Source organism: Rhea pennata, chromosome 4 (assembly GCF_028389875.1).
Source record: "Rhea pennata isolate bPtePen1 chromosome 4, bPtePen1.pri, whole genome shotgun sequence".
Lineage (NCBI taxonomy): Eukaryota > Metazoa > Chordata > Aves > Rheiformes > Rheidae > Rhea > Rhea pennata.
Window position 1 is genome coordinate 32,340,477 of NC_084666.1, and position 15,746 is coordinate 32,356,222.

Consider the following 15,746-nt stretch of genomic DNA (forward strand, 5'->3'; position numbering starts at 1 on the left):
GTAAGAAATGACTATTTAGAAAGCTAAACACATTGGAAAACTATCAACTTATAAATTGTAAGCAAATAATTAGAAATGATGGGCTTTGGCTACTCTAAATATAGAATGTATTTTATGACCTTTATTTTACCTCTACTTTTAATGCTATTTCTGGGAACGAAATATTAAGTTATATTCTATGTCACTGAGCTTACTTTGTATAGATTTAAAAAAAAATGGTATTACAAGTATGATTCCCAGGGTTTAGATTAACAAATGTACTGATTTGTGTTTGATAATATCTTTTAAAGCTGAAGATGGAAATGTATCAGTAGAAATTTTGGATTTTTTTTTTCAGGAGAGGAGGTCAAGAATCCTCAGAAAGCCATACCCATAGGAATTGTGGTGTCCTTGCTTGTCTGCTTCATGGCCTATTTTGGGGTTTCAGCTGCACTGACTCTTATGATGCCATACTATTTACTAGATGAGAAAAGTCCTCTGCCAGTAGCATTTGAATATGTTGGATGGGGTCCTGCAAAATACGTTGTAGCAGTGGGATCCCTCTGTGCTTTGTCCACAAGGTAAAGACATTGAAATACTAATTTTATACTGATGGATAACTTAAGATATTTAAATGTGTGTTCACATGTTAATTTGGATGGGTCACACAGAGGATTAGCAATAAGAATTAGAAGCATGTTTAGCAATTAGAAGCGTGTTTAGACTGAAGGAGGACTTAAATCGATATAAGCACATTAATATGTGTTCCTTTTTTAAACTGTAATCTTACTGGACTCTACCTCTTTCACTTATTACCAAAAACTTCCCTATTAAAATATGTATTTTCAGACATACAATCTACAATTTATCTCTATTAACTGATAAAATTAACTTAACTCATTTTCTTCTTTCTTGCTTTTTGCTGCCAATGACACAGTAGCTTTATGGGCTCTGTGTATTTGCAGGCAATGCTGAAGAAAGATTAGCCAGAGCCACCACCTCCTTTATTGCCTGTCTCTATTTTTCCTCTAGTAGTCAACCTATCTTTTGACATCATCTCTTCCCCTGATTTCTGTGTGGGTATTTGAGATGCAGATTATATCTATGAAAAATATGATCATTTATTCCCCCTTTGTAAGCTGGATGTAACCTTAACGTAACATGTTCTTTTGATTAAAAAGATTGGGAAGGGCATGAGTGTGTTGCATGTTCCTATATATTATAATTCAGGTGTAATGTGCTATAAAAACTTTCATAGTATACAGTATTGCTTGATACTTGAATTTAAGGTAGAAAAATATTGATGCCAATCTCCTACCTGAGGTTATGTAGGTAGCAAGTCATTTAAGTGAGCATTAGTGATAAAAATACTGACTATCTGTCCTACAAAGGAAAAAGAGATACCTGTTTGAGCAGTAACACCAATACCCAGAGATAATCCTGCAAGCATTAGTCTGTGGAAGATGAGCACACTGCTTGCAGGGAGCGATTTAAAAGAAAGGAATATTCTTGATGGAGGAGGTGATTAAAAAAAGGAAGTAGTCCAGAAGGACATTAAAAGATTTGTAGGGCTGACTGTAAATGTCACATTTACACAGTTCCTTCTGGGATTATCGTTAATTTTTATCTCATGTCATGGTCCCCTCAGCTTGGAAGGTTTTACTGATTTTTTTCCTCTATAGTGATAAATAATAAAAGTGATATTTAAGCAGAAACTAGATCAAAGAAATGAATATTGGAAAATAAAATAAACTGAGATGGTAAAATACACTGTTTCAGAAATCTGAAATTTTGGTCTCTCTTTCCAGTGTATTTTAAATTACCGTATTTCCTCATACAGAGAGATTAATCTTTTAGTCTGTTGACAGTTTTCAGTGTAGAACAAAACAAAGGAAATTTTATTTCAGATTCCTCAGTTTAGAGGTATAATTGACAAAAAATTTGGAATCATCGCTTTTGATCCATATAGTTACCTCTTACTAGGTTATGTCATGAACTTGTTTCCTCAGGGTAAAAACATTCATTAATCTTTTCCATTGTGTGACTGCACTTAAAAAGGGGTAGGAGAGTTACATTTTACAAAGCCACAACAGCAAAATTTTGGCAAAAGATTTTAACTTATCCTTATTTGAAGAATAAATTATAACTATGCTTCAGGAAACATGCTTTTTTGGAAAGAATATTTATGCATCAAAATCAGTTCATGTGCAATGAAATTTATTTCATATGTGTCTAACCTTAATGCTTGTGTCTTATGAGCATTACTAGAGGTACTCAGCATCTGTAGTATGTAAAAGCTGTGCCTTCTGTACAAGATATAGCCCCACAGCAAGAGGAGCAACCATTAAACTGGTTAAAAACTAGTGTGCTTGCTGCAGCGGTTATACCGGCTATACATTTTGGTTTTTTGTCCTTTCAATGTTTTTGGTTTTCTTGATTGCAATTATTTTGCTTTGAGGGAAAGAATCCACCTAATTAAAATATACATTAAGAAAAGAGCTTTGAATTATCAACAGTTTAAGAGCTTTCTGTGTTCTGCTAATAACAAATCTAAAATAACTAGCTTTACTTCTTTCAATGAAAGAAACAATCTTAATGTAGCTTGGCTAGAGGTGCTTTAATTGAAAAATGTAATGTGGTGACGTACAACTGTGTGGTGCTTATTCTGAGTTACTGTTAATCAGCATTCTGAAATGGAAATGTAGAATTTATGAGATGCCGCTAATGCCTATTGATTTGCTCCTGCTGACTGACAGACTTTCTTACGGAATACTAAAGCTCAATTGCATACTTAGTGTGACTTGGAACATGTTCCTGGTCCACTAATGCCTAAGAACTACAGTGATGCCAAGAGTTATTTTGCTAATCTGAATTCTCTCAAATTAAGCAATTCCATTACCTAAATCAAGAACAAAAAAAGCAAACAACTTCACAAGGAAAAATAACATGCTATTTGTGTCTGATCTGTAGTATCTTGGGCTCTGGGGCTTTCTGGTTTTGTCTTGCAATCATAAATTTTGTTTCTGTACATGCCATTAATTCACATTGTTTATCTTTTCCATGATACAACCCTGCATGAACTGTGTTTGCCATATTGCATGTATTTGCTTTTTACTCAGTCTTCTTGGATCCATTTTCCCAATGCCACGTGTAATCTATGCTATGGCGAAGGATGGCTTGCTTTTCAAATGTCTAGCTCAAATCAGTTCCAAAACGAAGACCCCACTAGTTGCTACTCTATCGTCTGGTGCAGTAGCAGGTGAGATTAAGAGCTGATCCTTGTAAAGAAAGGTGCACTGCTAAACACGTTGCATATATGGAAATAGAACACTGTTGTGCAATTTTGATTTGCTTTTGGCTGAAATGATCAAATATAATTGTTGCCAGGTAAAACTGGCTTCTAGTGAAACTTTTCTCTACCACAGATTTTGTATTTTTGGATTAATCTCAAGAGCTTTGAAAGCCCAGGTTCAAAATAAACAGCAAACAAAAAATCAAAAAACAACAGCAATCAGACAAATAAAAAAACCAACAGCAGCAACACAGAACCTAAAACCAGAACTAAACCTAAACCAATTAACTTTTCCAAGCTTTCTTTTTGTGTAGTTGGGTTTACCAGTAAAGCATTGTGCTTTTAATAACCTGTATTTGAACTATACATTTTTCTGTTCTAGTCTTCTCGGCTCTATGTTCCCTTTGCCCCGAATTCTGTTTGCCATGGCACGCGATGGTTTACTCTTTAGTTTTCTTGCCAAAGTGAGTCAGAGGCAGACACCAGTTTCTGCCACCTTGACAGCAGGGGTCATCTCTGGTAAGCTTTAAAAGCCCATGTTTCCTAAATCTGGGATTTAAACCCTCTGTGCACGTGCATGGTACTTTTTTTTTTTGGAAAGGGCTCCTTGTTAACTTCCCTTGCATGTAAGATGGGAATAAAATTACTGAGTAATCAAAAGGTGTATGAACTCCAAATCATACCAATCATGGTAGTGGTGATCTCCTTAATGTCAAAGAATTCAAACTGATTTTAATTTTTTTGATTTTTAATACTGGCCTCTCTTCTATTGCAAATAATCATTTTACTTAATCTGGGTCCCTTGGGATAATGCTCTCCTCACAGAGTTTCCTTGTCCAATATATGCCTATATATGTACCACATCTATAAAGAGGGAAAATAACATGCAACTTTTTATTATAAGACATGAAAAGAAAATTTTACACTTGCAGCAGAACGAACTTTTGTGTAAAGTACATACAGAGTTTTTTTTTTCATTTTCCTCCAAAGAAAAAAGATTCTGTTTTGGTACAAGCTTACCAAGCCATGGTTATGGGGTGCGTATGTATGTGTTGGTCAGGCAGGGAGGGTATGTTTGTTTGCACAAACACATATATGCATGCACATATATTTTAGCAAAACAGCATTTTAGGAGCTCCTGAACAACTCCTGTGTTTCACAAAGAAAATGTTTTAACATGTAACTATTTCACTTTTGTCAATATTTCTTGCAGAGGTGTAAGATAGTTGTGCCCAAACTTCACTGTGTTAATTCAGTGGGATGCCTGTTTACATAGGAAAACTGGAAGTTCCAGAAGTATTTAACTCAAAGGCAAATAAATAAGTCTTAAATTAGAACTAATTGAAATATGAAAAGCATGTCTTTTAGCAACCCTGGCTAAAGGTGATATCAGATGAGAGGTTTAGAACTGAGCCTAAAACATTATTACTTATAGTCACCCTCAGATGCCAGTCCCAAAAGTGGAACTCCTCATGCTGTGTACTTGATACTAATGTGGGAAAGTGCAGTCATGTTTCAGATAGTTCCTGCTTGAAACATTATCGTTAGTAGTTCCTTTTTTCTTTTTTTTTGGTCAAGTACAAGTCGATAGCATAGAACTGTTTTTATTGTTTTGGCTTTTAGTTTCAATTTATATTATTGACTTCTTCTGTAATAAGTTTGGAAATGCAGTTATATAGGATGAAATCAACATCTTTCTCCGAAATCACAGTAATGATGAGGAGAAAGAAAACTGTTACTCAGCTAGTAAACTGCTCCACACAGTTACAGTACCTGTGCAACAGCAGTCAGCTGAACTTCTAGACAGTTTGGGGAATTCAGTATGTGAACAATTTACCTGAAGACAGCTTAGCTACTGCTGGAGAAGGCATATTTTTTCATCTATTTTTAAAAAGATGCGTGTTTGGTAACATGTGGTCTTAAGAACTGTTGCCAGAAGAGTTACAGAGGTATGCATCAGCTTATAATATGTAATCTGACTTTCCTAGCATGGATAGTTTCATAGCTTTAAAGAGTGTTAAGGAGATTAGATATTTGGCCTTTTAATTAAAGTTATCAGGTCAAAACTAGAGCTGAGGTAATTATTGTCACATGTTATTATTGTGACTTGCCTTTTTGCATATTGTAAGCATGATTGCGAAACTTTGTACATAGGAAATGCTTTATTGTCAATCCAAGGTTTCATCACCATAAATTTATTTACCATTTTTTCTTGCAACTGGAGTACACTTGTCTTTCTCTCAGTCAAAAACTTAATTGCGTATGAGGCATTTTTTGATTTAGTTTTAATATATAATATGTTCTGGGCTAGAAAGTAGCCTTCCAAAGATAGGAGGATTAAAAAATTAAATACAGATACTTGTCTGACTATGCAGCATGACTGTATAGCTCATCAGTGCATATCTATATGAATGAAATGCCCCACTACAGGAAATTAAGTTTGCAAGTGTTGGCTATGACTTAAAATGTGTTTTTATGGATTACCACAATTTCATTGATATTGCTGTCATGTAAAGTTACCTTACTGAAAGACTGTAAATTTTTACTCTCTCATATATCAGCCTCATACAAACTTTGCATTTTGTTCTTTTCTTTTCTTTTTTTTTTTAGCTTTAATGGCATTTCTTTTTGACCTAAAGGCTTTAGTGGACATGATGTCTATTGGTACACTTCTTGCTTACTCACTTGTGGCAGCCTGTGTCCTCATACTTAGGTGAGTCAAAAACATTGTTTTTATTCTGCTATGTTTTATTTTGTGTTGTTCAGCATACAAACAGAACTGTGTATTTTTTTGCTATACAGCTAAATGTTTAAAAATTAGCTGTACGCATATAAGATTACTAAGCAGTGACTCTTCAAGAAAACATTGAGCACTTATATTGTAATACCAATATAGCAATTAGTCAAATCCAAACTTCATGTGAAGTCTAGACACCTTTTATTTTCCAAAAGAATTGATCCAAACATTAGCTCTAAAGGTACTCGTTTTATGCTTGATTCCAAAATACATTTAACAATATTTTGCATTTGAATATGATTTGCGCCGTGCATCAGACCTATTATATTGTGGGAGCTCTACGTGAAAGACATGTATGTTCCAAATAGCTCACAAGATGAACCAATTAAAAGAGTGGAATATTGAAAACAATTGTATTGTGTTATCCTAGTCAGTGAGGCCAAACGTTTCAAGACGTGGTAGTCTCGGAAGAGAGTAAAAACATGCGCTCTCAATGAGGTTATAAATAACTGTCAGTAAAACTGTGGGTATCATCTGTTGTGTTTGTAATGTGATGGAATAATATTGATATATTGATAGCCATAGGCTACTTCGTTATGTATGTTGTATTTCTTATTAGGGTAGTTACGTAACAAAGATTCTGACTTTTTAAGTTACTGTAGGAGGCTAAATTGATAACTTTGAAATGTATAATTAATTACAAGCTTAAATTCTGTTCAAATCCAAAGGTTGCATTAATTTACACTTCAAAGAAGACTATACTTTATCCCATGGTGATTTATTTAAAATATACTTTGTAAAAATGTTTAAATCCTAACAAAGCAGATGTAAAATTTCAGCCTGAGCCAGTTAATAGGCCTCTTATGCTATTGGAAACAAATCAGAATGAACGTGCTTCTGCTGAAAAGAGTGGTTTGGCTTCCCTACACTTACCTGCCTTTGACCACCAGATTGGTCATTTATCTCATCCATTGGAGCACAGAATTAGCTTAATAAACTGCCCCCAAAGCCTCATACAAACCTACTAAAAAAGTGAGTTGCCATAGTTTGTTTGTATATGATAGTGACTACGAATATGCTGTTGCAGTACACTTATAAATTGGAAAATTTAAAACCTCTACTAATTTAGTGTTTAAATGCATTCCTAGAGGCATATTCCTTCAAATTTCAATTTAAACTTATTTTTTATGTTTATTCTCCTGTTTTATCCATAGGTACCAACCCAGTTTAACCTATGAGCAACCAAAATATTCTACAGAAAAAGCAGCTTTGGCTTCATCAGAAAGGGAATCTATAATAAGTGAATCACAGATAACTATGATACAAGAGAATCACTTCAGTCTTCAGACCCTGATTAATCCATCCAGCCTACCTACAGAGCAGACTGCAACTACTGTTAGCTTTCTAGTGGGTCTATTAGGTAAGTACTCAGCTGTCCAAACTTGTATAAGCTAATGTAAATAATTTTATTAAAGAAAAATTAAAAAACCCGGTGATAACGCACCTTCTAACAGTCATCATTAACATGTTTTTCTGGAGAATGTGTTTATAATTCTCGATAGATGTAATCTATAAGCTAGTATATTTCCCTTCAAATAAACATTTTCATTATAACATTTCATACTGCTGAATATCTGCTATCATTCTTTTTAAAAGTCACTTCCTTTTCAATGCAGAGCTTAAGTGACCTCTTTCCTATTTCCATCATTTTGTTTTTCACACAGCTTTCTTGGTTTGTGGCTTAAGTGTTCTCACCACATATGGGACTCATTTCATTGCTAACTTGGAGCCCTGGAGTATTGGCCTTCTTGCTGCATTGGTGGTGCTCTTCATAGTTACCATTCTCCTCATCCAAAGGCAGCCTCAGAACCAGCAGAGAGTGGCCTTTATGGTGAATAACCTAAATCTCTAATGAGAATCTGACTATATTTTAGCAAGTGAGAGAGAAAGACTGTCATTTTCAGGCAGTTTCTCATTAGTGCGCTGTTACTGTTGTAGGTTTTTGGGGGAGTGTAAGAGAAGGAGATGCTGACAGTTGAAGTGGAGGCATGTGTAGTCCAGTCTAGATCTGCTCAGGATGAGAGAAAGGATTTCACTCTGATCATGTGGTGTGCACAGGAGCGCGGTTTTGCAAAATGGGTATTACAATGATGTTGGTGTGAACAGCTGCTAATACAACTACTGGATCTGACAACGCAGATCTAGGTATTCCATTAGACCCATCCCCAAAATACATTTTCCTGAGACATACCACCAACATACCAACATACCACCAATTTTAGTCCTCAGTTTAGATGCTTATAAACTGGGCAAAGATTTATTTTTCATTTTAATTTACAACCAGCTTGTCTATGTTGTATATGATGATTTGGACCACACACAGTTCATACCTCCCACAGTGCCAACCTTTCATTTATGTTCTAAGATGAGTTACCTATCTTATGGACATGCAGAAAATGGGAAAGAATGAAGTATATTGATGAAGGTCAAGAAATCTGATGGGGGGACAATTTGGAAAGAAGAGATATATATAGTATGTTCTCTCTCTCTCTCTCTCTCTATATATATATATATATATGTATGTATAAAATATGTATATTACCTTTGATAAAGCTAATATTTTTCAGCTATAGATGCAGGAATTCAATAATACATGTTCAACACAAGCTGGAAAGCTTTTCTTCACTGCCTAGAGAATATATTTTAAATATATTTTAAAAGTTTAAGATATGTAGAAATCAGTAGTTAAACCCAAGCAAAGAGAAAATTTCACTGTTTACTTATTTCAGTAAGAAAATTTCCCACATCTTTTTTAGTGAGTAGGTGTGCCACCTCTAGTTTATGTTGTATAACTCAAGTGTGACATTAATAGTTGAAACTTGTAAGAAATAATATGTAATACTACAAACATATTATTATATATTTCCCCTTAGGTTCCACTGTTGCCATTTTTGCCATCATTCAGTATTCTGGTGAATATTTATTTGATGGTACAATTAAGTGGAGAAACTTGGATCAGATTTAGCTTCTGGATGGCACTTGGTAGGTATTCAATTCATTTCAGTCACCTTTTATGTTAAGCTTGACGGTTGCTCTCTCAGATCCTTCAATTCTCTTCCTTTAAATATCTGGAATAACTCTTTGTTTTAATAAAAGCCAGCTGATATTTCTTGTCAAAACAACAGCATGCCTCCGAAGATGTATAAATCCAGAGCCCTAATTGTAAATACAGCTGTGAGGAACTGGGAATAATCAAAGTTATAGAGACCAATTCCAATAGGCCACAATTGTTTCTAGTAAGTATAGCTGAAATTAAGCAGAGAGCTGTTTATAAATTTCCTTCCCACTACATCAGTTCTTCTCTTTTAAAACAGGGAAAACTACATTAATTTCATCTAGTTGTAAATTAGCGATAGTAGTTTCAATGACCTATTAGAGTAATGAAGTAGACAAAAATGATGCAAGCTTCCAAAGGAACAGGGCAGACCTGAAGCATGACTTTCAGGTTACCAGATGCAGATAGCTAAAGCAGGGACTTGTTTTGGAAAAGAGGCTCAGCCAGGGAGTAATAAATAATTACTATTTAATGCATTATTTACCTGAAAACCCTATTAACTTTTTTTTTTCTTTTGGAAGGCTTCTTCATTTATTTTGCTTACGGCATCAGGCACAGTCTTGAAGGCCATCCTAGAGATGGAGATGAAGATTCTTGTTCAGAGAATAGTGGGATGCAAGAAAAGAACCCTGTGGAAGAAGAGGATGAACATGAAAATGCAAATGAAAATGATCAATTTCTTGCACATGAGAGGACAAGTGAATGTTAATCTATGCAAACATACAAGTCTTTTAAACAGTAAACTGACAATATATTTGCTGACTGAACTTTCAAAAGCTTCACCAACCAACATTGTGCCTCTTGAAAGTGTTTACCAGAAAGCATGGCTGATAATTTGGACAAGCTGCTGATCTGTTTTCGTCATTTCAGAACTGGCAGCATGAAGAGTAATATTTAAAATTAAAAAACAAACAAGAAAAGTACCCTTTGGCAAGCAAGAAATCGGATGCTTTGTTTGAACCATCATACAAAATCCTTGGGAATCACAAAATATGAAGAACTGTACAACTACCTGCTAGAAGTTCTCAATATTCTACAGTGCCCTGTGAACACAAGTGCCTTTCATATTTTTTCCTTTTCTCTCTTAAGTGTTTTTGTCACAGTCTGATGGTGTCTGAAATAACAAAGCAACTAGCTCACTCAGATTAAAATACCTAGTGTTTTCTATATAACTAATTCTAGTGGGAGATAAATTGCAAATAGGTCTGGAGAGTATTTTGCAAAACAAATGATAAATGAACAGATTTGATTCTATGCAAAAAGCAGGTATTTTAAATATCTGTACATAGAAATGATAAACAAATGGTTGTTTACCCTTACTAATCAGTGCTCATGGAGAACCCAAATAGGGAAGCTACTTTAAAGGTTTTTAGTCTCTTAAACAATAATCAAGATTGCTACTTCTATCTTTCCTTTCAGTGTTTCTATGTATATAAAATAATACTCCCAAGAAGAGTTATATTGTTTTTTCCAGAAGCACCTGGGAAATAATCTGTTAGTCACAACACTGATAGTGACATGCTTACAAGATTTATCAGTGTTCTGCTACTGATTTCAGAAGGGCCCAGATTTCATCCCTGACTACATAATTTGGTACTTACATACGGCTGTCATCAAGTTTTCCTCCTCACTGCTAATCTTCTCCCCCCATGTTTTCTTTTCCTTTAGCATGTGCTGAGGTTTCTACTTCTGAGACTGGTCATTACAGATTACTTCTCCTCAGAAAAATTAATGCATAAAATCACAGCCTTTTATTCAGGTAGAAGGGGAGGTTAAACAGAGGCTTAGGCTTTGGAAAGAATCTTCTTTAAAACAGTATTTCAGTGCTTTAGACATAGGTATTTTAACACTTTTTCTCAACAAATAGTAGGCTTAATACCTTGAAGGATTCAAAAATATAGAGTTATTTTGCAAGAATGTATTTATAAAAATAATTTCCCCAAAGTAAAAAAGAACTATCTTGAACTTTGTCATGGAGAGCTGCAGTCTAAAGCATAATACTACTGGCATTAATCATTGGCATTAATCTTTGTTGTTAGTTATAAGAATTTTATATTCTGAGAGAGCTATGTTGGTCAATAGTAAAAAGAACCTTATTTTTTTATAATATCTGGAATTTTACACCCCCCCCAAAAAAAAAAAAAAAAAAAAAAGAGGTTAAGTTATTCCTGTCTCTCTTGCTTTCTGTCTTTTTGACAGCAGCAGATTCTGGCAATTTTTTCATCTATAAGTGAGTTCTGTTGTTTTAAGAGAGTAATATACATACATTTTGAAGGGTGGGAAAATAAGTGCTTTTTGATAGAGACCCTAGCAATGTGCTTACAGGGTCACAGAGTGGAGTAAGTTTGTTGTTTTCAGCCTAATCTCTTGCTTTTCAGTTTGAATTGGGATGAGAACATTTTGCGCTGCTGGGAAGATGGAGAGGGAGATTTATGCTGTTGCACTAGTGGCCTCTACTGGCTACTCAAAAGTAGCAACCTGAAAAGAATTGCACTATTGCTTCTCTTGTTGGGCACGATCTCAGTTTTATGGTAATTCAGAGAGACTCTCCAGAAAACATTTGCACAGAGACCAAAGCAGGGCGTTAGCGGTTCCCTTGTTCCTCTAAGGAAGCGTATGATAAGCATACAATGAGAAAAATACCCCTTTCTTAACTGAGGTTTCAGAATAAGCCCTTTAACTGTTGTTATCCTAGGGACTGTTGTTCCTAAAAACTGGCAGCTCTTAGAAACAGATGGGACCCAGAGAAAGAGGAGAAACTATAGGTAGGTGGCAGTGGGATACTATTTTTTGACATATCATAATGCATCCAGAATTTATCTTAAGTGGTAGCTTCATCTTTCTGCAATTCATTGTTGTTTTATATGATGTCATTAAAGAAATACTCAAGTGTCCTATACAGACAGATGATAATCTAAGTAAATATTTGGTTACTAGGAATTAATAGGATTTAAGGGCCATTTTCAGAACTATTGATGCGTTTCAATACCTCCAGTTAGTGAACAAAAGAGCTGTCAATGTCAGCTGGATCTGCTATTTTAATTGTTCTTCTCAGAGGCCCATTTTTATGAAAACGTGATAAAAGAGCCATACATTCTTGTTTGAAATGTTAAAATTAAAGACCTTCAAAGCTATTCAAATGAATTCAGTACAGTAATACTCAGAGACATCAAAGCAAAGGTTTTATTTAAAAGTAAAGGAAAAAATGAGTAAATGAATCTACACTGTTGTTTTTAATCCCACAAATATTTGCAACAGAGAAGTTGATGCTTTTCCTGCTCAGTTACTGCTCTGTCAAGACCACAGCTTCTTCCATGGTTGTACTTTTAGAGGATGTTCTTACCTACTTAGCTTACACAGCACGCTTAAATCCTCAGCTGCAAAAATGCCATGCTGTTGGAGCAAATTGGTAGCGTCCAGTCAAAGCTTTTGCACAATGTCTATACAAGCACCCAGTGAAGTGTGTCTCGCTTTAAATTGCTTCCGTCTCCACGTGTGTGGGAAGCAGAGACTTTTTTCTCTGGATGCAGAGCAGGCAAGCCAGGCTCCCAGGATGCTAACTCTGCTGCTGTTCAGTGGTGTGGGAGGAAGCCTCCATTCCCTCCCAGCACCAAACTTGATCATACAGAATGTATGTGCCTGCACCGGTCTATATGTTGCCACCTGTCTGTCATTAGCCCATAGTTATTTTTATGTATTGATTAAAATAATTTCTATACTGCACTGGGATTTTCCTTTGAAGGGATACTGTCAACATAATACTATCTTCTGACTAAAGAAAGTGCTGCCTTAGTGCTAGATAAGACTTTTAGGGATGGAGAAAATCAATTTTTCCAGCTTATTTACCTAATGAATTTGTCAGCACTTTGTGTATAGACAGTTTCCTACTTTATTTATTAATAAATATTTCTCCTCTCTTTTTATGGAAGTGAATTACATGAAAATGAAAGAATGTGACTGTACAAATGTTGCTAAGGGAGATTGGGAGCAGCTGCAGCAAGGAAATATCCATTTAACTAACGAGATGTAACATGAAATTAAAGGAAAGTCATTGGGTATTCTCAGTTGCTTCAACTGTGCAAAACTTATTTATATATACGTGTATAGTTAATGTCTTTATTAGTCAGTGGCTAAGCAAGATCAGTATATGCCAGAAGGAAGATACTTATTGTATATGCAATCTTGAAATTCCAGTCACTTTAATGGGACTTCGCAGGAACAAGCTATGTGAAAAATAGCTGTGCTAGCTCTTACACAGGAGGCATATGTGAGATAAATCCTGATTTTGTACTCATGTTGCTGCACAAGTATGTCTATATTTGCCAAGAATGCAGCTGAACACATGAAAACACAAGTCCAATGAAATTAGGTTATTGTTGTTTTTTTAACACAGTTGTCAATATTGTAAATTATTTTGTGCAAACAATTATATGCATTAATATAAAATATCTATTACTGCAGATAGGTTATTGTATTTTTTTCTTTCATTCTGAAAGAAATCCTCCAAATGTTATATTCACTATGTGCCTTTAGATATAGCAATTATTTTTATCCAATTGGATTTAGTAAAGTAAGCCAAAGCATATTTAAGGGAGAACAAATCTGTGTTATCCCTCAGTGAGACATTAGTGTTATAAACCATTTGTGTATAATCTTTCCAAAGTGTTCCTCTTTTGGTATTTTAAATTCTACTACTAATTCTGCAATAGGAAATTTCATATGGTATCTTAGATTTTGTTGTCTGTTAGTTTGTATATAACTATTTTGTTAAGAACTTTGCTTTTCCCTGCATAACAAATGCCAAGTAGATTTCTTAAATCTGACATGTTATGCATTAAGGCTTTTTATTTTACCTGCTCTTGGAAAGTTTTTAGTAATAAACATCCATACAGTGATATAGGATTACTTAGGTAGTTATTTATGAATTTAACTATGGAATAGTTTAGCTATGCCATGCAGTAACTTCAAATGATGCAAAAGATTTGGAGGCAAAATACAGTAAAGCTTTAAAAAATATTCTTATTTTCTTAGAGGATGAATGTACAAATCTAGCCACTTTTTCCCTTAAGTTTATGCAACGATACACCTTTTTAAAAGAAATAAAATGTAGATTATTTTCATAGAGCTTTTAAGAAGTACCAAATCACATGCACTGTATGCATCCTGAGATGCTGAAATCTAAACAAAATGGGTGAAATCTGTGGGACTGTGCAATCATTTTAATCAGGTATGAGACCCTGGAAATTGAGATACATTTTATACAGCAGGAATTCAGTTAATATGATGGCTTGCATGTGTTACTTGGTTACACAAAAAAACAAAAAAAGCCCTCTTCAACACTCTTAGGCCCTAATTCTTCCCAGACTTGCCAGGACATTTGTACAAATTACTGTATGCTCATTGAAAGCGCCAGGACTATTCAGTGTGGCAAATATATAACATTTTACAGAAAGAGCAAGGGGATGTTCACATAATGAAGGATCTTTATATTTGTCTTTAATTTCCTCTATCTTTAATATTTGTGATATACATTTTGAGAATCTCTACATTTTAAACAGACCTTTCCAAAGCTAAATATGACTTTACCATCTCCTAATCTGTTTTTCATTTGATTTTAGGAATCAAACTTTTTAACATTAGCCAAATGTAAGTATTTCTGTGCATAGGGATGCATTAGAAAGAACTCTGTATATATGTGAATGCTTATTTTTAATTGTCAGTTGGACAAATTCTGTTGTCTGTGTAGTTTTCATCAAGCGTTGCCCTGGGCAAACTCCAGCTTCACCAACAGAAGTTTAGTTGGGAGTCACAATGCAGGAGAGGAGGATGTAAATCCATAATGTTTAGGAGGGCTTTTTTCCTTTGTGTTAACAGACAGTACAGCATGAAATATATGTTCATTTTTAATATTAGTGTTTATATCCATTTTAAGCTTTCTATATGTACACTGTATAATCTGTACCCGTGCAGATTATTTCTGCATTCAATGCTGCTGTGCATTGAAATCGCAGATAGGAGGATTATGAAGCTACTTAAACTAAGAATCTATGTTTCTTCAGAGTGCTCTAGCCTGAATGACGTCTTGATTTTTTTTATGAATGTAAAAAAACATGTTTAGCATATGTGTAAGAATATGGTGCTTCCCCCGCCCCCACACACACTCTAACAGTAGAGTTACAACCCGCGACGCCGGTCGTTACCTCAGCTCCCAGCGCGGGCGGGGACTGTAGCTACGGCGCGTTACTCGCCGCAGGGCGAGCTTCGCGGGACGGCAGCTGTGCGTCTGTTCTGTGCTCTTAAAATAAAGCCGCGCGTCACTTGTACGTTCTTTACACAACAGCTCTAACTTTAACCGCCACCGCAGGATTCGTAAATGCTAGAATAACACAGCGACTTACTGCGGTTAGCGTGTCAGGTGTCTAACGCTTTACAAACCAGAGCTCATCGCCAGTCGTAAGAGCATGTAGGCGTTTCCAGGGGGGAAATAAACGGCTCTGCTCTACATTAAAGTCTTTTATCTTCCCAGTGCTCCGGAGGGTAGGGCAGTCGTCCTCCCCGTCCCTCCTTCCCCTCAGCGAGGAGCCGCCGCCGCCCCCCGCCAGCCCGCGGGGCCCAACGGCCCG

General features: G+C 35.4%; 1 protein-coding gene and 1 long non-coding RNA gene across 2 annotated transcripts in view; one reads left to right on the top strand and one right to left on the bottom strand.

Moving 5' to 3' along the window:
* SLC7A2 (solute carrier family 7 member 2) overlaps window positions 1-11,271 on the top strand; it is a 58,086-nt gene extending 46,815 nt beyond the window's left edge. The window contains exons 6-12 of the mRNA XM_062575637.1: window positions 338-560; window positions 3,654-3,790; window positions 5,882-5,984; window positions 7,223-7,428; window positions 7,733-7,899; window positions 8,942-9,050; window positions 9,645-11,271. Coding sequence (XP_062431621.1) covers window positions 338-560; window positions 3,654-3,790; window positions 5,882-5,984; window positions 7,223-7,428; window positions 7,733-7,899; window positions 8,942-9,050; window positions 9,645-9,832 — 1,133 coding nt within the window. The 3' untranslated portion in view covers window positions 9,833-11,271. The remainder of the gene's footprint in view (window positions 1-337; window positions 561-3,653; window positions 3,791-5,881; window positions 5,985-7,222; window positions 7,429-7,732; window positions 7,900-8,941; window positions 9,051-9,644) is intronic.
* Window positions 8,765-15,737, bottom strand: LOC134140448 (uncharacterized). Its single transcript, XR_009958400.1, has 4 exons — window positions 15,522-15,737; window positions 15,324-15,418; window positions 9,608-9,752; window positions 8,765-9,224 (listed from the first exon to the last, which is right to left on the bottom strand). It is a non-coding gene; the product is annotated as an uncharacterized LOC134140448 (long non-coding RNA).
* Window positions 15,738-15,746: the final 9 nt, after the last annotated feature.